Genomic DNA, 24,498 nt, shown 5'->3' with positions numbered 1-24,498 from the left:
ATAGACCCTGGGGCTTGGAGAACTTCCCTTGCAGACACCGTTCTTCGACAAAGTATCACTTGAACCTGTGCCCTTAACTCTGAAGCCTGTGAAGAGGATGCGAGATCAGGCCTGGCTGTTGAATATTTCCCCTATGAATTCCAATTGTTGAGACGGTTGAAGGTTGGATTTCTCCCAATGTATGGTGATGCCCAGTGGCTCCGCTAGAACCAGGGTGTACTGGAGGGCCCTGACCAGTAGATGCTTGGTGGGGGGTGGAGAGGAGCCAATTGTCTAAGAAACACCTGGAATCCCTGAAGTCTCAGATGAGCTGTTACCACTGCAAGGCATTTCGTGAACACTCTGGGGGCCATCAAGAGACCGAAAGGCAGGGCTCTGAAATGGTAGTGATTGGCTCCCAACCGGAGGCGAAGGAGGCTCCTGGAGTGTTTGTCCATCTTGATATGGTAATACGCATCCCGGAGATCTAATGAACACATCCACACACCCTCCCGAAGAAAAGGAAGGATGGATTGAATCGTGACCATGCAGAACTTGGTCTGAACCACCGATTTATTTAGTTGGCTGAGATCCAGAATGGGCCTCCAGTCCCCTGTCTTCTTTGGCACCAAAAAGAATCTTGAGTAGAAGCCTGATCCACACTAATCTGGGGGGACCTGTTGGATGGTTCATTTATGACATAGTTGTCGTATTTCAAAAGCTACCTCCTCCCTTTGTCTGGTTGGAACATCGGGTAGGGATTTTAGAGGTCTTGGATAAGATATTAGGGGAATATGGTAGCCTCTGGTAATGATTCTCTGCACCCACTGATCGTTTGTAATAGAGAGCCAGGCAGCTTGGTGCAGAGAAAAACACGTCCCGACTGCTTCCAGAGGAAAGCAATAGGGCAGCGCTTCAGGAGCGTTGAGACGGTCTACCCAAAAAGGAATCCCCGGAGCCCTTGTCCCGGGGACCATCTCTTCCCCGAAAGGGGCGTCTTCCATTATTGGAACCCCCTCTGCCTCTGGAGGAGTCCTCACCATGTGCGTCACAGAAAGGACCTTGAGACTTCTTGTGCCACATCTTCCTGCTCCTCTGACTCCTGGAGAAGGAATACTGAGGTTTGGAAAAATGTAGGACAACGGCAGACAAGTACTTCCTATCTTGCTTGCATCTGGCTAATGTATCCTAGACCTTTGCACTGAACAGAGCTGATGGTTCAATAGGGGCATTTAAAAAGGAAGACTTGAAGGCGTCCACAAGGTCACAAATGTGCATCCAGGCGTGGCGTCTCATGACTATGCCTGCACCCGCAGCGCTAGCTGCTCCTTCGGTTGTGTGTGACAACAACCTCATGGATGAATTGGATATTGACTCTAGGGTGGCAAGTTGGGAAGCAACTTTATCTCATGCGCCATCCGATACTTTTCCCGCGAGGGTCCGGAGAGTTCGGAGATAAGATCTCTCTAGAGCATCGTAAAATGTGCCAAAAAGTTCAGACACCTGACTGCAAAGGTCACTGATGCAAAAACTTGCTTCCCTAACCTGTCTACTTACCGGAACACTCTGTTGGGTGGGTGAACAGCAGGACTCTCTTCTGCAAGGTCCTTTTTTGTGGCTGCCACCACCACCATAGCGTCCAGTGGCAAACAGACCAATGGGGTTGATCCTCTGGAGGGAACAGCATGCTGTCTGATCTCCTGGGGATGGTCTCAATGGAGTCTGGGTTTTTCCATGCCTGCTGCACAATGAGCTTAACCAACTCATCGGCGGGGGGGGGGCTCACCCAAGAAATAGAGGGCTGAGAGCGAAAGGCCTGCAGGAATACAGATTCCTCTGAGGAAGGGTTAGAGGGCTTCCAGTCACCCCTCTGTTTCAACATTTCCATGATGTCTCCAAAAGACACATCATCAGGGGGTGACCATGGGGATCCTTCCCCATCATCGTAGTCCATATCTTCCGTGAGGGACTCCTCTGGGGAGTCCATGTGTTTCCTCTTACATGCCCGTTTCCGAGGGGGTTCTTTGGTGGGAGCATCCGAAGAAGACTCAGAAAGGGAAATACCCTGGACAGGGATTTCCTGGCCCTTGTGCTCTCGGAGTCCTGGGAGGGTGGCCTTTGACAGCTGCGGCTCAGAAGGAACTGGGGGGATAACTGACATAGGAGGATTGCTAGAAGCAAGCACCCTCTCCATCACTCAGAAAGCGGGCCCATCTGAAGAAGAGTGGGTGCCCAGAACCGAAGAAGACAAAATTGGAACCGGGGTCCCACCCCGCTCCACACAGTCTGCCCCCGGGGACGCAGCCTCAAGCAAACTCGGAGTGGTAGTCACCCTCAGATCCAAAGACGGGACCGACAACACAGTCAAAACCGAAACCAGAACCGGAGGTTCCACTCACCAAGCATGAGATTGAGGGAGGGTGGGGTCCCAATGGAACAGACACCCAAAGGGGCCTCAGGGCCTCAGACACCGTATTTGTCGGCACCACAGAGGGGGTCCTATACAAAACATCGGATATATTGAGTCTTGGAACCGAGGGATCCAAGGGAGGAGAGTATGTAGGGGTCGCCAGAGTAATAGACCCAAAGTCTGGAGTGGGACAGTGTCTAGGCAAATTTGAAATTCCCCTGGCTGTCAGCAGCTGGTCAAAAAGGCGCACCACATCCAATTCTGAGAAGCTCCTGGTGGATCTTACCGATGCTCCTGAGGGGGAATCAGGCCGGTCCAAAAAGGGGCTGCAGGATTGTCTGGCAAATTGGTCCACAGATGATGAGTATTGGGTCTGTGGTGTATCACAGAACGGCACCAATGATTCCAACTTAGAAACCGGCAAAAACGGTATGCTTGGAGACGAGAAAGGGCTCGGAGCTTAAGTCACAACAGGGGTGGATGTCAAAAATGGCTCCGAAGTTGTTGTCAGAACCGACATCGGAGCGGAGGTGGCGACGTCGGTGTCGAGACAGACAAACTGATCGGAACCAAGGTAGTAGATGGCGCCGTAGTCATCAGTGCCAGGGTAGGCGCAGACGAGGCGACCTTGGTAAGCTTCGCTGGAGCCGAACTCGGAACCGATGTAGTCAGAGCCAAGGAGGCAGTACAGTGCTTTGAGGAAGACTTTTGGGCCTTGTGCTTACGGCTTTTACCTCTGTCACCAGTCAGTGAAGAGAGGCCTGAGCGAGGATGTTTCTTGTCCACAGAAGGAGGGGGATGAGACCTCCATCGCAGAAATAGCCTCCGAAAAAGGCGATGCAAGCAGGCCCTTCAGAATCAATTTATTCTGACGTTCATTCAGCATTCACAGACTGAAGCTAGCACAAATATCACACGGGGGTCTCACCAACAAATGCAGAACCCCCAAACAGTACAGACACTCTTCATGAAGGTCGTTATTTGGAAGTTTACAACTGCAAGAACAGCAGTGTTTAAACCCCATAGTTCCCTTCTTCTCAGACATAACAGTACACACTCTCATGAAAAAGGAAAAGAGTGAGAAAAGTGGAGGAAATGAAGAAAGTAAAGAGAGAGGAAATATCAACAATAGTAAAAAGATACCGCAAGGGTAAAAAGTTCAAAATACCAAAAATGGTATGAAAGGGATACCTGTGGGTAGAGTTGAGTATATAAAGATATCAAAGAACAAGCAATAAACGAAAAAAAACTTTTACAAAAACTTGTATATATATATATATATATATATATATATATATATATATATATATATATATATATATAAGATAAATCACTTAACTGAAGATCCGCGGTGGTGGTGCTGTGGTAGCGCTGTCACCTCACAGTAAGACGCTGTCCGGTTCGACTCTCAGCGAAAGCGTCTTCTGTGTGGAGACATGCATGAATGGGTGTATCTTTGCTGAAGGTTGTGCATTAGGGCTGGCAACTCAGCACGTAAAAATCAACTGGCAATCATTAGCGGACCGGAGTTTCGCTGTGGCGACCCCTAACCGGGAACAGCCGAAAGACACAACAAAAAAAAACATCACTTAATTGAAGAGCTTGGTGAAACGCTGCTATATTGCTGCATGGCAAACGTGATCTGAGGTAACTGAGTAAATGGCATTGTGGGTAGCAGCTTAGCTCGAGAGTTTTTGGTGCATGTGGGTAGCAGCTTAGCTCGAGAGTTTTTGGTGCATGTAAGCTTGGTATAAGGCCGACTCAGTTCCGAGGGCTCTGAACTGAACCCATCAGTGATGAATAGGAAGAAGATTAACAACTTCAGATATATGTTTCAACTCCTGTAAGGTGTTACCTTGTCCTGAAGAGACTTGAAAAGTCCAGCTGCAGCAGATCAAAAAATACTTTTATTATCCAAAGGAGCATCGAAAAGTCTGGCCTTAATGTCATCAGGCAAGGCCTGAAGACAAAGACAAAAATAACATCTGATAACTGAGCCAAAGACAACAGCCCTGGAAGAGGCACCAGCTACATCACAGCTACATTTGATTGAGTGGTGAGGACAACTTGATAAGTTGAGCTCAGTAAAGAAAGGGCCAAAGCCTTCCCCTCACAGTCAGAAAGGACAAGAACGACCTTAGAACCCCGAGAAAGGAGGACCAAAATATACCTGGGCATATGAGTTTGGTAGTTGAAAGCCCTAAATGATAAAGTGGTAGCGGTATAAACATGTTTTGCCCAGCCTTTTCATAACCCTACTATCTTTATCAGTAGGCAACAGCTTGGTAGAGAGCAATAATTTATAGGGCTTATCAGAGGAGACTGACACTACAGAATGGTTAGCATAAGGGCATTTGCAAAAAAATTTGCCCTCCTCGGGCACTTTATACAATCTATCAGGCTTCTTAGGTGTACAGGGCTGACAGTCAGGTGCTACAGATGCTGCAGAGAAAGTATCCAGAAGGGCAGACAGAACAGGAGGAACACCAGATGGCTTAGGAGACTCCATCAGTAACAGCTCATAATATCTTTGTTGAATTTCAGAGACGCAGGAACAATCCCACTTAAAGTAATCCACCACGTGGGCAATGGTATCCTCAAAGGAGAGTTCCTCTGAGGAGAATATAGACTTACAGAATCCTCCTACTCCTCCGAACTGTAGTCCAAAGGGGAAACAATTTGCAAACAGTAAGCCAAAGATTCTTCACCTGAGTCCAGGTCCTCATCGGTGGAATCCAATTCCTGGGCCTCTTAAGCAGAGTGAAACACCAGGGAGGAGCAGACACAGAGACCCCTTGAGGAGGCTTAAAGGCCATCAAAGCATTAAATAAACCCTGAGTGAAATCCTGCCATTCATGCTGGGGATCCTTAACAACGGGAAATATTTTTGCTTCTTTTTCTGCGAGACATCCACATGAAACAACTTCAGAGAGTCAAACTCCTGGCGAGATTCAATGATGGCCATACGAATCTTCTCCTGAACTAAGATTTGAAGAATCGCCCTCAGTTCTTCAGAAATAATTAGCTGAGGTCCACTCTCAATATCAGGTACAGGCATTTGAAACACCTCTGTGGACATGCAAGAAACCAGATCTCTGCTAGTCTCCGACAGGGCACAGCAGAGAAATCTGAAGATATTACCAGATGGTTCTCCCGTCTTTTGCCAGCCTCAAGAGAGATGTCCAGGTGAGGCTGGATAGCAGCTGGATCAGACCTAACTTTTTAGGCCTTCTTGGTAGACTGCTCGCCCTCTGGATGGGACAATTCTGCAATATCATCCTGAGCCAACAACTTAAGACATTGGTTCTCTAGCTAAATGGACAAGGAGAACAGACAACTACGTTAAGTCTAAGGCACAAAGGCCTGACAGATGGAGCACTGCATATGATAACGGGAAGCACCCAAACAGAATATACACTTGTCATGATGGTCTTTATGGGGAATCTGCCTCCCACACTGATATTTTCCCTTTCTGGGGAATCTGCCTCCCACACTGATATTTTCCCTTTCTGAACACATGAACACAATAACCATAACAATGCCAATGGGGCACTTATCTGAAAGCATGACTTGGTAACCAACACAGCAGAACGGTGTTCAGACATCATAATATTCAATAATGGCATTCAGACTGGCTGCAAAGAATTGCTGCTTGTGTTTGTCTATATGTTATCTTTATGCTCTACTCCTTGTGCAATGAGCATATGTGTGATGTATGATGGCTGTAAGAACTAAAGGCCTTGTTATACTGGCCAGATGATGGACTATCCTCGGCAAGAGAATACTGTAACAGTGATATGAAGGACATCATTACATTATAGCCAACAGCAGTTTGAACAGATGAAAGTCTTTGAAGTCCATCAGTTTTTGTCAGGTACAGAGAAATGAAAAATATTAGCAAAATGGTGTGGGATGCAGACAACAAAGAGAGAGTGGGGAGGCAAGTATGAATATCAAAAAATAAAGATATACTCACATTAAGTAGTGACAGGTTTTTTGGGGGGGGGTTAGACTGGCCAGCACAACTCACAGCTTACATAAGTAAAAAGGCTAAGGAAATACATATCTACTGAATTCAAATGAAAACTCACCAAAACCCCACCCTCTCATAAAATAAGGAGGTAGATAAATGGGGAGGAATTGGTTCAAGGCATGTTCACCTACACTCAGTTTTTACCTTCTCTTAAGAAAGTGGGGATATGTAGTCCGACACATGCCTTTGTATACTGTGAAGTCTGCAAAGCACTTTTCTGCAAGCATATTCTTATGACAAATAGCTAGATGATCACTTCATTATTTACAAATAACATGCCACAGTAATCTTTTTTGGGTCTTTGTTGTGATACAAATAAGAACACCTTATCATACCTTTCATCACTTATGATCATACTGAGTTCAATTAGATCTAGCTTTGATAAGAAAAAGTGGCATTTTCACTTTAATTAAACCTAGACTTATTCTCATCACTACACTAATTTTTGAAAGCAACTTTTATTCTGTTATGTTATCTGATCTGCTAAATGCTAGTATATTTACAGCAAGCATCAATTTTCCTGTTAGGATAAATATACTGGTGTGATCTTTGTTAACTACAGAGAGAGTACAAATAGGTTGGGAGCTGAAAGATAAATAGGCTAAAAAATCCCAGAGTACAGTATGATTCAAGCTCCCAGAGAGGTAGTTGGGACAGCCAACTGTTCAGTGAACAGAGACAGTAATGAAGTCTCTGTTCTGGCCTTAATCAAGAGTGTGTGTGTGTGTGTGTGTGTGTGTGTGTGTGTGTGTGTGTGTGTGTGTGTGTGTGTGTGTGTGTGTGTGTGTGAGGGGAGGGGGGGGTTAAGCCAGACTAACTTGTTGCAGAGTGGCACCACCCTCCCCCCAAACAGTGCATGGTAATGGAGAAGCAGCTGGGGGGGGGCAAAAACAACAGTTATTAGGAATTTTGCTACTGTGAGAAGAATTTAAAAGGCAGTAGAGGAGAAGACAAAGAGACCACAAATCAGGAGACTCCATCTCCAAAAGTGTCTTGTGATTTTTTTTTTAGTTTGTGTTTTGAAGAAGATCCATTGAAAGCAGATATTAAAATATACTATGCTAACCCAACTTTGGTCTTCCTTGGTGCTGGTATTTGTTTTTTGGTTCTTGGTTTGGTCACTCAGCTCTAGTTGTGGATTTTGTTTATTTATCTCTAAAATATTGATCTGGCCATGAAAGGACTCGAGCATTACTTGTAAGGTACTGGAATGCTCTAGCTAAGTCTTTCTACTAAACAGCTGGCTTCTCTTATTAGGACACTTGAAAGAAAGTGACTGTTCTTAAAGGCCCGATCCCAAGCTTATATGGCTTCCCAGCACTGGAGGTAAAAATGACTTCGTTCTTGTTTGCTGATTTTTGACACCACAGTCACACTGCTTTAAAGAAAGAAAAATGTGGAGTGGAGGAAAACGAGGTTGCTGCAGTTGTACAGAGAGAAGCGCTACTCTCACTTCTATACAGTGATCATTTGGAATTATGCTGGGCAAAAAGCACTGGCTGTCCCACTCCACACCTGATGCATCTGGCATCTAATGGACCATTCTCCTTTGGCCAGCGTGCACTTGATCTCTACTATAAAATTCTCTTGTGTTACACGGTATAAACAACCACCACTGCTGAAGTTGCCATTAACCCTTGGGCTTTCAGCCACAGCTTACTTGTTGAGGAAAGACAGGATAGGAATGCATGGTCAACAGGCAGCATATACTTTCTTCAACTGTACATGAACACATCATACCAGGAGCTCTGATATGGACCAATACTAAAGCATGGCAAAATGTTAACTGGCAACTTGCTGAACTTTAGTAATAAGAGAGTATTTCTTACCTGATAGGCTAAATGACCTGTTCTTATAGGAGTTGCAGAAATTACTTTTTTAAATTTCAGTGTTACTGCAACACATTGTCTTTCACTTCACTGGGTGTCGTGCATTCATGCCCACGATGTAATGCTGGCTGACAGCTCAGGACATGGCTGAAGGGGAGGGGGATCCTAGTACCAAACCACCTACACAGTTAATAAAAATAATTACATACATGCATACATCCTGAAAACTGTCTGTTGGTTAAGATATCTGCAAATCCTCAGTGCTCAGAAGTAATGAGGCAAGACTTTGCAAAGTTCAATGATTCTTAACGAAAGAAAATGCAAAGCAGACAATTCTTCTGACCATTGAGACTGCCCCTGATGATAGACACTAGGAACAAGTAATCTTAACATCAAAACAATTCGACATCTGAAGCCTTAAGTGGGTGGCAATGACACATACATTGTATAAGTACAAAGCTGAATGAAAGGATACATAACATTCAGTAAAAGCTGATTGAAACTAAGCACAGAAGAGGTTATCAGGGACCTGGGGACCCAGGTTGACAGTGGCCTTTCTTTTGACACTCACGTTGCTAAAGTGGTTAGATGGAAATAAATGGAAAGAGATTTCTCTTACATGTCAGACTTTACAATACAGGAAGCACGTAGCTGCAGTTGTGACCCCCTTGGCTTCTGTTCCAAACAGAGAAGCTTCTGTAACATTTTTTGAGGACCTTTTTCTTGAATGTTTTTTTTTTGGCATCACTAAATAATGACAAAGTATGGCAGTTCTAGGTACTGTGCTCTTTCCACTCGAAGCTTACTTGGTAGCAAATGTAAGTTATGTGCATGAAGAGTGGATCTAAGTGTTAAGAGAAAAAGTTTTAAAACATACTGTTATTTGTCTCTTTCTCTCATCTAGCAAAATGAATATGCTATTTGCTGAAGTGTTGGTAAGAAAAGGTCATTGAACCATGTTTATTAAAGATGGGCTTTATCTATGATAGATGTAGTTTGCTTATGAACTTGAATAACATCTGTTTTCTATACTTCTGAATAAAGAAAGCTAACTGCAGTTAAATGAAAGCTTGGTAAAAGGACGCACGGCTGAGTAAGAGTTAATTTACTGAGGCAAGCTGTGTGTCCTGGAAAATTCCAGCTACCACTGTTGAACTAAGTATTCTGTACCTTTTTGAACATTCTGTACTAACTGTGGTTTTGAGGTAAACATTCTACACTAGCTGTGGTTTTGAGGTAAAACATTCTTTTCTGAGGTAATTTGCGATATCCTAGATGTTTTTCATAGCCAACTGTCAACTGTTAGAAATGTAACAAAAGCTATTTTGGCTAGTAACAGGAAAGTATAAAAGTTGATGTCAGTAAACAAGCTGATCAGATTGAGATCATCTTGGCCAACATGTTGCTGTAATCTGGTTAGCAGTTAATAAAGGAAATTTTCATCACCTGAGGCAGATGTGACTCGCTTGAATTTTTCTTCTGACATTTTGGTCCTTCGGACCGGAAACCTCTACTAAGATAAGGATCAGGCTGACAGAGAGACCGAAAAACCTGCGCAGGTGAGGGTTTCGCATCTTAAGATTCCCTCGACAGAAAGCCCTCCGACTGATTTGTCGTTGGAAAGAGGCCGGCAGCTCTCTGATGCCTATCTGAGGGATGGTTTCCGAACCAAAATGGGGAAACGGAGTCTCATCTGGTTCAGGTAGGATGAAAACAATTTTCTTTTAATTTAATTTAACCTTGTCAACAAGGGTTTTATTTTTAGTTAAGGGTGGGTAGGAATAATTGTTAAGATTATTTTGTTAGGATTACCTATTATTTTGTTAGGATCCCTGTTAAGATAGCCCCATTTTGTAATAAGCCCTGTAAAAATAATTTTGATGCAGTCCTAAAATATACAGTCCTAAAATAAGAAATCTAGGAAAACATGGGTTCAAGTTGCTGCAAGTGTGAGAGTGATGCCTGTTTAAATGTTGATGCTAAGTATATGAAAAGTTTAAACAAAAATAATGTTAAATTTTTGAGAAAGTGGAAGTTGAAATATGGTTTTGATGGTACACTGAATAAGAATGCCTGTGCAAAACTGGTTAGAGATTTGAAAAAGGATGCAGGAACTAGAACTAAAAAGCAGAGACAATTGGGATTTCCCCAAGCACAAAAATGGTTAGAAGAAGCAAACAAACGAGCTATAAAAGAAAAACAGTGTCAGGAAAAAGAGAAAATAAATCAAAAGGGATCACTGGTGCCAAGTGGAAAAGTAGCTTTATTTTTAGATAAAGAGGATGAGCACACAGTTTGTGCAGTACAAAGGCAGGCAACCGCCCCACTGTATGGTGAAACTGCTGCTGCCATACCGGGGGAACCTCCTCAATATCAGTCTGAAGATGTGGGATCTGTACAGCAGGGTGGGTTATTAGCTGCTCAAGGAAATGTTGTGACCCCTCCAATTTACCCACAAATTCCCGTAGTACCTAAAGTTGCTTTGCAACAGGTAGACCAACCTATGCAGTTAAGGTCAAGACCAGCAGGGCAAGGACATTGAGCTATTAAACTTTCTGACCATTCAGAAGCTCTTCCCTTAATACAAGTTGCAAACCCACAAGCAGGAGATGTTGGACAAGAACCAACTATTTTAGTTTATCGTTCCTGGGCTAGAGAGGATATAAAACGAGCTACAGATGGTATTCCTCATCCCATGGTTAATTTTTAAAAGTTTTCTGAAGACATAATTGGTATGCGTTTAAGTTATCATCTAAATGGTTTAGAAGTAGAACAAGTAGTGTGACAAATCTTAGGTCCAGATTGGCACTTAGTTTGTGGTACTTGGATATGTAAGGCAGATGACGGCACTACATTAAAGCATAATTCTGGGGTGTTAGATACGCGAGTCACTGATCTGTTAAAGAGAATTTCTGATAAGTGGCGTCCAAGAGCAGATTGGACAGTAATAAATCAGTGCCTCCAAAATGATGATGAATCTGTAGATCATTATATTGTAAGACTGACAGAAGTGTTCAATAACCATTGTGGAATGATGATTCCACAGGATCAGACTAATGATAGTCCGTATGAACAGCAATTAAAAAATGCTTTCCTTAAAGGTTGTAAGGCTCCGATAAGTAGTTTTATTACTAAGCACATGGTAGATCACAGAACATGTAGACTGCAACCTTTGTTTGAATATGCACGACATGCTGAGTGACATTTTAATCTAAAAAAGAAAAAGAAAGTACAAGTGCTGGCAGTAGGGGATGATGGTGGTATATTCTTAGTACAGGACCAAAGGGGCAAGGGCGCCGTGGTGGCATAAAAAAACGTGGGGGCCCGCAATGGGACACATTAAATGAACCGGGTGGACATTCAGCCTATAGGGAAAGGTTAAAACGTGGAGAATGTTTTAAATGCGGTAGACGTGGGCACTTCGCTGCCGACTGTAAAGAGTGGCAACATCCCCCACAGCTTACGAACAAGGGCTCCGCATGACAATATGATAGTAAAGAAAGGTGCCATCTTCATTATGGGGATAGTGAAGAGGCAGACACTCTCTACGATGAATGTCAGAACACTCTAATGGAAGGGTGGGATTGTGATTGTGAAGTCATAAACCTGGCAAATTTGGGTATTTCTATGCATCTAGATCAGAAACCCATGATAGAGTTTTTGGTTGAGGGACAGAAAGTGGAGTTTTTATGTGATTCAGGTGCATTGTGTACACTTTTGGGTCCAGCAGTTCTGCCTCCGAACTGTGAAACAGATGAGTTTATCCTTGTAAAAGCGGCAAACGGGAAAATTTATAAGGAACCACTATCTCATCCTCTACTGTTCACAGATCCACAAACAAACCAAACTGTTAGGTGTAGGGTAATTATATCAAAAGTTTGTCCAGTTAATTTGCTGGGAAGAGATTTTATGCATGTGTTTGGAATAGCGGCAATTCCCACACCTAAATGTATTGAGGCAAAAAGGTTAGCGGATGATTTAGTAGTACAGGGAGTACAAGACTTGTTTTACTGGTATAGCCTAGGCTTGATTTCAGACGGCCCGGTGAGGGTTGATACAGAGTTGATCAATCTAGATCTAAGTAAATCTAGGAGCGGGTCACCGCAGGTTGCGGCGCACTTACATTGTACAATGTTCTATAAGGCCCTTGGTCCGGATAAAGAATTTGAAAAACAATTCTTTAAGCACAAGTGTGCAAGGATAATTTTGAATGATATGTTTTGGGATACGCAAGGTAATACAGTAGTAACCTGTACTTTGACTAAGGAAATGAGTTCTTTATACCGCTCAAATTATAGACCGCATGTTTCAGTTACTAAAGCAGTGGGGACACATTGGGTAGATTTGGCGAAAAAGGTAACGATTTGGGACACGATGTCTGAAAGTCAGTTAAAAGATCAACAGATCCAGGTACAAAGATTAAATTGGGTGACTTGGGCACGACCAAGTGTGCACTTCAGGGATGACAAAGTAGAAGTGGCATGACAAATCCTCCTAACTCAAGAGGAAGATAGTGCGTTAAGTGCCTTACCTGTAGATTTATGGTCAAAAGGTAAAGGAGATGTGGGACTGATGAAAACAGCAGGTGAAGTTTGTACAACTCCAAAGTCAGGTTTTAGACCTCGTAAGCACCAATACCCGTTAAGTAAACAAGCGGAGGAAGAAATTAAGCCAGTTATTGAGCAGCTAAAACAGGTAGGAATTCTTGTTGAATGCCCAGATTCACCCTGCAATACTCCGTTGTTTCCTGTAAAGAAATCGGATGGGTCCTGGAGGTTGGTTCAGGAATTACAAGCAGTTACTTCAGCTGTGATCCCAAGAGCACCGGTGGTCCCTGACCCTTATACATTACTTAATGATTTACTACCTCAGCACAGATATTTTTCTGTCATGGATATAAGCAATGCCTTTTTCTCCATAGCACTACACAAGGAGAGTAGATTTTGGTTTGCATTCACTTTCCAAGGTAAAAGATACACATACACCAGATTGCCACAGGGTTATTGTGAGAGTCCGACAATATTCGCACAAGAAATGGCTGCGAATTTAGCTCAGTTTGTTCCCCCAGAGGGAAGCCAGGTCCTGTTGTATGTAGATGATATTTTATTGGCCTCACCCACGCAGAAAAGTTGTAAAAAGGATACTCTAGCCCTTCTTAGTTTTTTAGCTGAGCAGGGACATAAAATAAATAAAGAGAAGTTACAATTGTGGAAAGCACAAGTAAAGTACTTGGGTTATTTAATCTCGCAGGAAGGTAGACAATTGGAAAATAAAAGAAAACAAGCGATTCTTGAAGCACCTCTGCCTACGACTAAGCGGGAGATGATGTCGTTTTTAGGTGTGACTAATTTTTGTAGAAGCTGGATTCCTAACTATGCTGAAGAAGTAGGGCCATTGACCGCACTGATCTATGACACTCCCATGGCAGCTAAAAGTAATATACAGTGGACAGATAAGGCAGTACAAGCATTTAATAGAATTAAGCAATTGATAGCAGGATCCTCTGTTTTGGGTTTTCCGAACTATTCTAAGCAGTTTGTACAAATGGTTGATTGTAAGGAAAGATATATGACTTTGGTTCTGGTACAAGTACATGGGGATAAACAGAGACAGACAGCTTTTTATTCCTCCAGATTAGATCCGGTTGCAAGGGCATTGCCGCATTGTGTTCAAGCTGTAGTGGCAGCCGCCATGGCAGTGCAAGCCTCAGCATCATTAGTTTTGTTCCACCCATTAACATTGCGAGTTCCACATTCAGTAGCTACTATACTTTTGCAAGATAAGATAACCTTTTTATCTCCTAATCGACATTTGTCATGTATGACAGTGCTGCTGACACAGCCACATATGACCATAGAAAGATGTACTACTTTTAATTCGGCGACACGTTTGCCGACTCCAGAAGAAGGTACTCCACACGCTTGTTTAGAGAGCATTCATGACAAAGTACTTCCCCGACCAGATTTAACGGATATTCCGTTGGTAGATTCTGATCTTGTTTTGTTTGTAGACGGATCAGCAAAGGAGGACACTGTAGGAAAAACACTAGTAGGGTATGCAGTCACCACAGAAACTGAAGTTTTGGAAGCAAAAGGATTGTCAAACATTTATTCTGCCCAAGCAGCTGAGTTAGTGGCTTTGACTCGAGCTTGTACCTTAGGGGAGGGTAAAAAAGTGACAATTTATACAGATAGTCAGTATGCTTTCTCCACTGTGCATGTTTTCGCCCAACAATGGAAGAATAGAGGAATGGTTACTGTGACAGGCAAACCAATAAATCACAGAGATTTAATTTTACAGTTGTTAGATGCAGTGCAACTACCACTTCAGATAGCGATATGTAAATGTTTCGCACATACCAATAGAAAAGATCCTGTCTCCAGGGGAAATGCGCTTGCTGATATGGCTGCAAAAAAGGCAGCTGAAGAAAATGATTTGGTTTTACATGACAATGATTTAGAGCCCGGACACCTCTTAGACTTAGAGACACTAAAAGTAATGCAAACATTGACAACACAGAAGGAAAAATGTCGTTGGGTGAAATATGTTATTACCCAACAGGATGGGTTGTATAGGGCATCAGATGGCAAAATGGTATTACCCTCAAATCTTTTTAGGTATGCTGCATTTGGTTAGCCATGGACCTGCCCATGTAGGCATACAGACAATGGTTCAAATAGTGTCTAAGGTGTTTTGGTGTAAAGGATTTTCAACTTATGCAAAGCAATTCTGTTTATCTTGTTTATTATGTGCAAAGTATCATGCTCAGGGGGGAGTTAAAAAATCTCAGCAGGCATTCCCTACCCCTCCATATCCATTCCACACACTCTGTATGGACTTTATTGAGTTGACACCCTCAGAGGGAAAAAAGTTTTGTCTAGTCATAATTGATGCTTTTTCTAAGTGGGTAGAAGCTTTTCCAGTAAAGCATCCTGATGCACACACAGTAGCAAAGCTTTTGACAACAGAAATAATTCCCCAATTTGGCCTTCCAAGGCGCATTTACAGTGATAATATGTCTCATTTTGTTAACCAGATTGTTCAGAAGTTTGTGTCAAGTGTTTCAAATTGATCTCAAGTACTATTGTGCTTACCATCCACAGTCAGCTGGACTGGTGGAGAGACACAATGGTGTCCTAAAGAGTAAACTCTGCAAACTGATGGCAGAAACGCATAGATCCTGGACTGCGTGCCTTCCATTGGCACTCCTATACATGCGAATCTCACCCTCCTACAAAGGACTTACACCATTTGAACTTTTGTTTGGGAGACCATATTACCTCCCGCAGTGGCAAGGATTGTTGCCAGCGGAACGTGAGGGGGGTGAGGATCTGGCGGATTATATGAAGAAGCTGCTAAATGTCAAGTCTCTTGTAACCAATGACTCCTTTGCAGATTCCAGAAGTGAAACCTTGTTGAGCGTGGCACCCGGGGACTTGGTGTGGATCTGAATTGTGAAGAGAAAGAACTGGTCATCCCCCAGGTGGGAAGGCCCATATCAAGTACTTATCTCAACACCTACGGCTGTAAAGATAGCAGAGAGGACTTTGTGGATTCATATCACCCACTGTAAAAAACTTAAGACTTTTCCTTCTACCAGTGATGTTGGTCAGACTCCACCGGACCCCTGAACGCAAAGTCTGACTACAAAGGAAGGATGGCCATGTTCAACTGGTACTTGAACTGTTACATGATGATGATTTTGGTGGCAAAAGTAAATATGTCCATATGAGAAGGAACAGTTGTGAGAGAAAAAGGGATGGTGGTGCTGCAGGCGCAAGCAAGTGTTACTACTGTGTTTAAGGTGAAACTTTGTGAAGGAATTTTGGACTGTGCTAAATGGAACAATAATGATTTCTTGACTCGTGCAAAATATTTGTGCAATAGAGACTGTCCGTCCTGGTCAAATGTTTGGTGGTCAACAGATGTGAATGGATGGGAAACAAGTGGTGCAGTGATACCGAAGAAAGATAAGAGCAGGCAACAAAGAATAAAAATTGCGCATTTCCAAGGTACTGAAGTGATTACTATAACCATCGTGTCACCACAAGAAAGTGATTCAGGTGTTTATGGAATCGGAGTGTCTCTTCCAATTGGAACTGATCCTTTGGGGACTGTCCAACTTAAAGTGCAAAGCCTTAAAAATGCTACAAGTAAAGCAGATTTTGCCTTCACAGAGGAAGAACAGTTGTTACTCGAGACGGGATTCATACACCGTAACGAATGGTTATCTTGGGTTAGATATAATACCCGAGAGGCACATCGTGAGAACTGTGTTTCTTGTGCTGAAGGTAAACAGCAATTAGCGACAGTCCCATTGGTGCAAGATGAAGGTAATCTGACGTGTCTGTTAAAGTTATTCTTCAACAAAACCAAAGATAAATGCAAAGATGAAACCCAGTGTTTTCCAGTCATAAGCAAAGTTGAGAAACCGCCTACAGCAATCTCTTATCCAGGTTCATATATGTGCATTTCCAGAGATGGCACAGGAAAGAAGTATGGCAATATGGGACAGAATTATTGCAGTGTTACTGTGAATGGCAATGAAAATCCATTTCTGGAAAACCAAACTCATAGTTTGGCAGATGTATGGTGGTTATGTGGAGACAACAAACTCAGATCAAGGCTTACGATTCCCTGGAAGAGAACTTGTGCACTTGCAAAGTTAATTCTGCCATTCTACATTTTCCCAGTTCCAGCAAGCAATTTCGTAAGAGAACCTGAAATAAAGCCGAGGTGGTTGAATAAGAGAAAAAGAGAGGCACCGAAGTAATCCTTTGATAGCAGTGTCTACATCGATAGCATTGGCGTACCAAGAGGCGTGCCTGATGAATACAAAGCAATAAACCAAATAGCGGCTGGTTTTGCATCCGTCTTTGTCTGGATTCAACCCAATAAGAATGTGGACTGGATCAACTACATTTACTATAACCAGCAGCATTTTGTGAACTATACCAATGATGCATTTAAAGGAATTGCTGAACAACTGGAGGCCACTTCGCAGGTGGCATGGCAGAATCGAATTGCGTTGGATATGCTCCTGGCCAAAGAAGGAGGAGTTTGCAGGATGTTTGGGACTTTCTGTTGTACATATATTCCGAATAACACTAACCCTGATGGGAGCATCACTCGAGCTTTGAAAGGTTTGGAGATGTTATCCGAAGAATTGGCAGAGAACTCTGGGGTAAATAATCCCTTCACAGACTTTCTACAAGAGTGGTTTGGAAAATGGAGTCATCTCATCAGCAGTTTCCTGGTGTCCGGAGTCGCTGTGGCTGTCGTGGTGATATGTGGTTGCTGTTGTATACCCTGTATCAGAGGTCTTCTACAAAGACTGGTTGATACTGCTGTTATGAAAACGATGTACCAGCAGTTGCAACAGACTGGTGAAAGTGAATACATTGAAATGTGACTTTTGCAAATGTTTTGAAGTTTAAAAGTTTGTCTTGCAAATGAAGTAATGTATGCAAAGAAACACTTAGTTTTTACCATATATTGCTGAAATAAAAAGACAAATAAAAGTGTTTTGAGGGGGGAAATGTTAAGAGAAAAAGTTTTGAAACATACTGTTATTTGTCTCTTTCTCCCATCTAGCAAAACGAATATGCTATTTGCTGAAGTGTTGGTAAGAAAAGGTCATTGAACCATGTTTATTAAAGATGGGCTTTATCTATGATAGATGTAGTTTGCTTATGAACTTGAATAACATCTGTTTTCTATAGTTCTGAATAAAGAAAGCTAACTGCAGTTAAATGAAAGCTTGGTAAAAGGATGCACGGCTGAGTAAGAGTTAATTTACCGAGGCAAGCTGTGTGTCCTGGAAAATTCCAGCTACCACTGTTGAACTAAGTATTCTGTACCTTTTTGAACATTCTGTACTAACTGTGGTTTTGAGGTAAACATTCTACACTAGCTGTGGTTTTGAGGTAAAACATTCTTTTATGAGGTAATTTGCGATATCCTAGATGTTTTTCATAGCCAACTGTCAACTGTTAGAAATGTAACAAAAGCTATTTTGGCTAGTAACAGGAAAGTATAAAAGTTGATGTCAGTAAACAAGCTGATCAGATTGAGATCATCTTGGCCAACATGTTGCTGTAATCTGGTTAGCAGTTAATAAAGGAAATTTTCATCACCTGAGGCAGATGTGACTCGCTTGAATTTTTCTTCTGACACTAAGCAACATTATCTTGAAAGTTCCTAAACAGAAAAAGAAGAGTCCTGAAGTATAAACTTCAGCTAGAAAATATTTAACTCTATCAATGAAACAAAGACCAATGGAAACACTTCACACAAGTGAAGAAAATCTCCAAAATGTTTGCCTCTATTCTTTTCTGAAGTAGTCTGGCATGACTTGATACACCAAAACTTACCTAACAGAAAAAAAAACAGTGGAAGTGCAGTAGGAACGAGGAAAGTCAGTATGGGACTCTGAAGAAAGAGTTAGCAGCTTGGGAAGTTCTACATGTTGGCAGGAACACATGAGGTTTAAATCTTCTGAGCTCCTGCTGCTCCAGCTCTACAATGCCTCCTAGAGTCACTCTACTTGAGGTACATATAACTTCTTTACATGTTGCAAAATGCAATACATACCAAAATATGACTGCAGTGAGTTGCCTTTATGTCAGAAACAAAAACTGTATATGGTTCTTCTGAACAGTAACTGGATTCACGCTAGACCCCCCCAATACACACCGAGACCCACACACATGCACACATATACACATTTATACACACATACATTGAAGACATCTTTATTATCTGAGTCATCAATTAAGTACATTCTGCAGCTTAGCGTCACACTGATCGCTGGATATTTTCAAGGGGCTTTTGAGATACAGTCCTATATTGACTGATAGCACAAGTATGTAGTTAGGCTGCTCAGTATTTTGATAACTGATTCACACCAGATATACATGTTGACATTTATAATCTTTCGAATATCATTATAACATCACAACTAAAAGTAATATTTGTCATAAAAAGTCAAAAAATGTACAGCTCTTTTAAATGCTGCAAAAGAAAAATTGGCTTCTTGGTTTTGGTGTTATCTCATCAAGTCTTGAAAATATTCCAATAAACCTAAGACTATGAAAATATTTGCATTTGGAAGAAGTATCAAAATGTAGTCAGAAGCACCAACTGTGCCACAACAATTCCCTGAAAATTTGAGAATATGTTAAATCATTCTGGAAATGTACACCTTAACTTACAAGGAACAAAAACAGCCAGTCAAGTCAGAAGTAACTGTGCAACCTTACTCAAAAAGGTTTATTCTAAATAGATATATACAGGAAGGGGGAAGGGAATTATAATGTTGCATTTCATGCAAATGTTTATTTAATGCGGTAGATGGACAATACATGGTATGTAGCATATTGTCTACATCTAAAGTCTTCCAAATTGAAGGCAGTGACAGAATGGTGCAATAGAATACAATGACTGTAATGATATGCAAGCAACTGTGAATTATGCATGCATTTGTGTACATATCTGATTACCAAGTAAACTGCAAGAGAACATGTAAAAAGAAGAACTGCAAAAGAGTTAACACAGGGAGCTACATTAAGGGAAAAATGCTTATTACTAAAGGAAACATTTAGTTAAAATATATTAACAACTCTACCTGTTGCTTAAACATACATATCTCACTTTATTCGCAAAACAAACCAGTGCTGATTAACACATCTGATATGTTCCAAAAAGTCAGCCTTGCAATCTTGCAAACTGAACAGATCAATAGATAATACACAGGAAGGCATTCACAGCTAACAAACTAGCATGATAACATGATATGAACATTTACTACCTTCAGCAAAGAAAGAATTGTAAGAATTGCAACTCAAAAGAGTTAAAAATGTTTATCAAACTAAATACAAGCGTAATACAAACAATTTACTTAATTATCAGGTTCCTAAAAATATCAGTGCTAAGAAACATGAATAGAAGAACTGAATGCAGTCACCTCTCTGATTAATTAGAGAGATGAATGTAATGCTGAAGGCAAAACAAAGTTGCTATTTGCTTCTGAAGATTTTTCAGCAACAGGCAAGAACTCTAAATTGTCTGAGGATAATCGCGCAGCAGTATAAAAGTTACCACACTTACCGCTCCTGTGTTCTGCTGGCGTGTATCTAGAGCTCCAGCAAGTCCATCTATTGCTTGTGGTTCTTCATACTTTACACTGAAAGAAAACAAAGTGCCGAATTTCACTAACATTACTGTTCTGTGAGTACAGGTCTGCATACTACCTTGAGTGTTGCATATCATATGGTAATTAACTTAATTTACTTTGTCCTAAAATGTAAAGGTGAACAGTGTAAATCTGGCCATGCCAGTCAATCCTTTTTGATTAAAGCTGAAAGTAATTAATACAGCAGTTTTTGACAGGTAAATGACTACACTAGTACAATCAGAGTACAGAGAGAATTAAATTGAACCAATACAAGCTTAGTTTCCACTCGCTTAACAGCTGTGCAACATCGATAACTATTTTGCTGTCATCCTGAATTTAACAAAAATAAGAAAAGTAAAACCTGTATAACAATGATGTTAAAAACATAAGTGCTTGATCAGGTGTGACACAGGAGAAGCACTGACTGTACAGTGCCTTAAGAAATTTGTGCAAATTTCATATTACTACCGTGTATTAAGCAACCCTTATTGCCAAAATGGCACAGTTGTCAACTACTGTCTTTACAGAATGCAGATGTCAGAGGATAACACACTGACTTAGGCCAGGTGACAGGTTTGATTCGTCTTTAGGGTGCTTGATGTTGCAGGCACGAAGGATTGGCATAATCATTCAGGGGGTGCAAGTCTGAGAAATGTTAGAGTGGTTGTTTTTTTTCTGGTGCAAACTGGTGAAACAACTGCATGTGTACTGACTGGGGTCGGTGGTGCCCACTGCATGACTAAGCCACAGAGTGTTACTGATGGTGCAATGGGAATGTAGAGAAAAGAAAATACCTGTCAGCAGCAACATTACTCTGTTCCAGGTGTCTCAATCTCCTCGCAAGCCTTGTACATGGGATGGAGTAGTCTGGCAAGCCTACTCAGGTTCAGTAGGCCTGATGGACAAGGGGATGTCCTGAGAGTAGCTGATAGCTGCATGAACCAAAACTGCATAAAAAAGTATTACTACTTTTTCTCTACATTAAACATTTAAATCTACATTTTTTGGCATTGGAAGGCAAGAACATGATCAGAAAGTACTTATGTGTGAATATATAAACAATAAGGATAATATTTTGCTCCTTGTTATTTGACATTTTAGACTTAGCATGTTGAGAAGACTTCGGTGTGAATACACTGTTGAAACATGGATCAAATATTTACTTAAAAATTACAAAGAATTATTTACTGTCTTTTTTTTTTTTTGCCAAGAGTTTAACATATTCAGACACTTCCTGCAATATTAACAACAGTGTACAATTCGAGGAAAGTTCCAACAGTTTTGTGGGCAAGAATAGAGACCACCTTTACACTACATGGAGAAAATAAATATGACTCAGAAACAGGCAGAACCTAACAAATGTCTCAGCCGCATAGTTACTGATGGAAGCAAGATATGATTCATATCTGCACAGTTCTAAAATAAATTAACAAACTATACCATGACAGAACTTTTTGCTTCATATGCTTCATGCTCATCATGCCAAGAGTGACATTTCTGTGCCTGATACAATTCAAGGCTTTTGGAAAGCAAGGACTGGTGTGGTAAAGAAACTTCCAGGCTGTGTACCTTTTACTAGCCTATAGGAAGATACAGATTTGTAATACTTTCATTTTAGTCTTTTAACATGATCTGAAATGCTTCGTATATCTGTTGCAAATCGGTTTAGGGGCAATGCTTACCAAAAGACATATAAAAATCACTGTATACCAAGATTATATATTCCTCATTCCCAAGGAAGTATGGGCCTCCTTGAAATTGATTACAGGTACAGGGCTGCAATCGTAGGACTGCATCCATATCTGCCAACCAATCTCTCTAGATCCAAACATAGTGAAAGTTTTGAAACATGAAGAGAACAACTCTATAATGACTTCCCTGCTTAGTTTAGCAGAAGCATATCAGTGTCAAGTAGAAATGGAAACCAAACCACAATGAAACAAAAATCAGGCAGCAAGTGAATGCGCCAAAAAACACAAGAAAGGATATAAAAAGAAAGATCATATGAGAAGACAAGAAATGTGGAAGAGGCACAAATATGGTTGCAAGTACAGAAAACTCCTGGAACAACATCATGTTGATCAGGATCTGATGTAAGAATGGTTAAGGAGAAGTGGATTTAAACCAAAAGATTGAAAGGTTAATATTAGTGGCCCAGGACAGTGGGCCAAGTACACGTTGGTTTACAAAGTTCATTAAACATGTGGGAGAAACAGGCAAATGCAGGTTATGCAAAACAGAACTGGAAAGAGTAGCACATCTTGTTGCTGGGTGTGATACATGAACAGCAGAGGGTCTGTGTACTGAAAGGTATAATAATGTGGTAAGACTGTGACATTGGGGATTATGCAAACATTACAATACTGAAGTATCTGAGAAGCATTGGAAACATGAGCTGCAAAGCATTATAGAGAATGATGAAGTTTATATCACATGGAATTACCTATTACCGACAGTTCAAACAATACATGCGAGAAAACCAAATACAGTATTCCATGAAAAATTAGACAAAAGTAGCACTGACCACTGAAACTGCTACATTCAGTGATTACAGTGCCTTATGTACAGAGACATACAAAGTCATAAAACACCACGATTTGAGGGCAGAAATGAGGGCAATGTGAAAGAAGGATATCCAGACAGTTCCAATAGTAGTAGGAGCAATGGATGTCATAAAAAAGAATTTACAGTCTTATTTAGATATGTTACCAAAACACATAACTCAGTGGCACCCACAATTCTGGGCACATTGTGGGTGCTGCGAAGAGCACTTCTGGCTAACATCAAAGACTGAAACAATACTAATTTCATGAACTTTAATCATTCTTTGACTTAGGAATGGGGTCCATTCCTGTCATGGTATTATAAACCCAAAAGAATTGGAGAAATTAAACAGATATTAACTGTCAATACATGATTACTTAACAGACACTTTGGTTAAGCAGCTACTGAGGAGATAGTATCAGCATCTTCAGTGAAGAGTGCCACTCTTGAGGACATCAGCATATCTGACAATCCAAAAGGCAACAGAAACAGGAAAAAATGAAAAATAATATGTTAACAATACTGGTCACAAAACTGAGCCCTGTAAATTTCCAGATGACAAAAAACATTCGGATGCCTCATCTTGTACTCTTACTCTTTGTTTCCCTGAAAGACAGAGAGTGTGTTCCAGTTAATCACAAATGGATTTGCATCCATTGTGCTAATTGCCTAAGGATAAGAGCATGTGGGATACTACTGAATGCATTGGCAGGATCTAACTAGTCAACTCAAGTCCTTATCTCCATTTATACTTCCAAAATCACATAAATATGATAAACAGGAATGAGTAAAATGTCTTCTCAAAAAACCCATGCTGACTCAAGTCAAGTTTAACACCCTAAATGCTCTTTTTTCCAAGGAACCCAAGTAGGCACTTCTCAAAGCATTAGCCAAAAATCAATATCAAACCTACTGAGGAATAATTCAGTATTTTACCATGGCATCTGCCTTTATGAATTGGTTTAACATGTACTAATTACAAGGTTGGGGGAACAATACCCTTCCTACTAAGTGATTGAAAAGGCGTAGTGAGCGAACCAACAGAAACATCACAAAAATTAAAATGAGGTGGCCAGAGATGCTATCACGGCTAAAAGCTTTGAAGTTCAGTAGTAATGTCCTAACTATATCTTGTATAATGATAAGACACTTTATAGCTGGACTGGACACTACAAACCAGCAACACAGAGCCAGCTCTGAAAAAATATTTATTAAATCATTAAGTCATTTTTCCCAAATCACTTACTATGCTATTATCTTTTGTCAGTGGACTATCTTTAAAATGAATGCTTGTCTGTTGATTTATATACTTTAAATTTTTTTTCTTGTTGTTCTTTTCTTTAACAAACTATTCTGCAAACTTTGTTTTAGCATGATAACTACTCTGAAGTCTTCTGTCTCACTGCACAGCGATGTCCTCAGTGTTTTACATCTCTAATAAATTTCATAGTTACCCATTTTTATGTCTAGCCAACTGCTAATTGGACGTTCCTAAATAAAGACTGCCGGGAGCTGAACTCTGTAACTT

The 24,498-nt window shown here is 41.1% G+C and overlaps 1 protein-coding gene across 4 annotated transcripts in view; it reads right to left on the bottom strand.

The window, feature by feature from the left end:
* The window catches only part of TOM1 (target of myb1 membrane trafficking protein), a 1,917,838-nt gene that overhangs the window by 324,405 nt on the left and 1,568,935 nt on the right, over positions 1-24,498 (bottom strand). For all 4 annotated transcript variants that reach the window (XM_044068060.1, XM_044068069.1, XM_044068077.1 and 1 more), the window contains exon 12: positions 20,360-20,435. In XM_044068060.1, the coding sequence (XP_043923995.1) occupies positions 20,360-20,435 (76 nt within the window). The remainder of the gene's footprint in view (positions 1-20,359; positions 20,436-24,498) is intronic.

This window comes from Protopterus annectens, chromosome 1.part0 (genome assembly GCF_019279795.1).
Source record: "Protopterus annectens isolate FY-2018-M chromosome 1.part0, PAN1.0, whole genome shotgun sequence".
Taxonomy (NCBI): domain Eukaryota; kingdom Metazoa; phylum Chordata; order Ceratodontiformes; family Protopteridae; genus Protopterus; species Protopterus annectens.
This window is presented reverse-complemented; position numbering and strand designations above follow the sequence as displayed.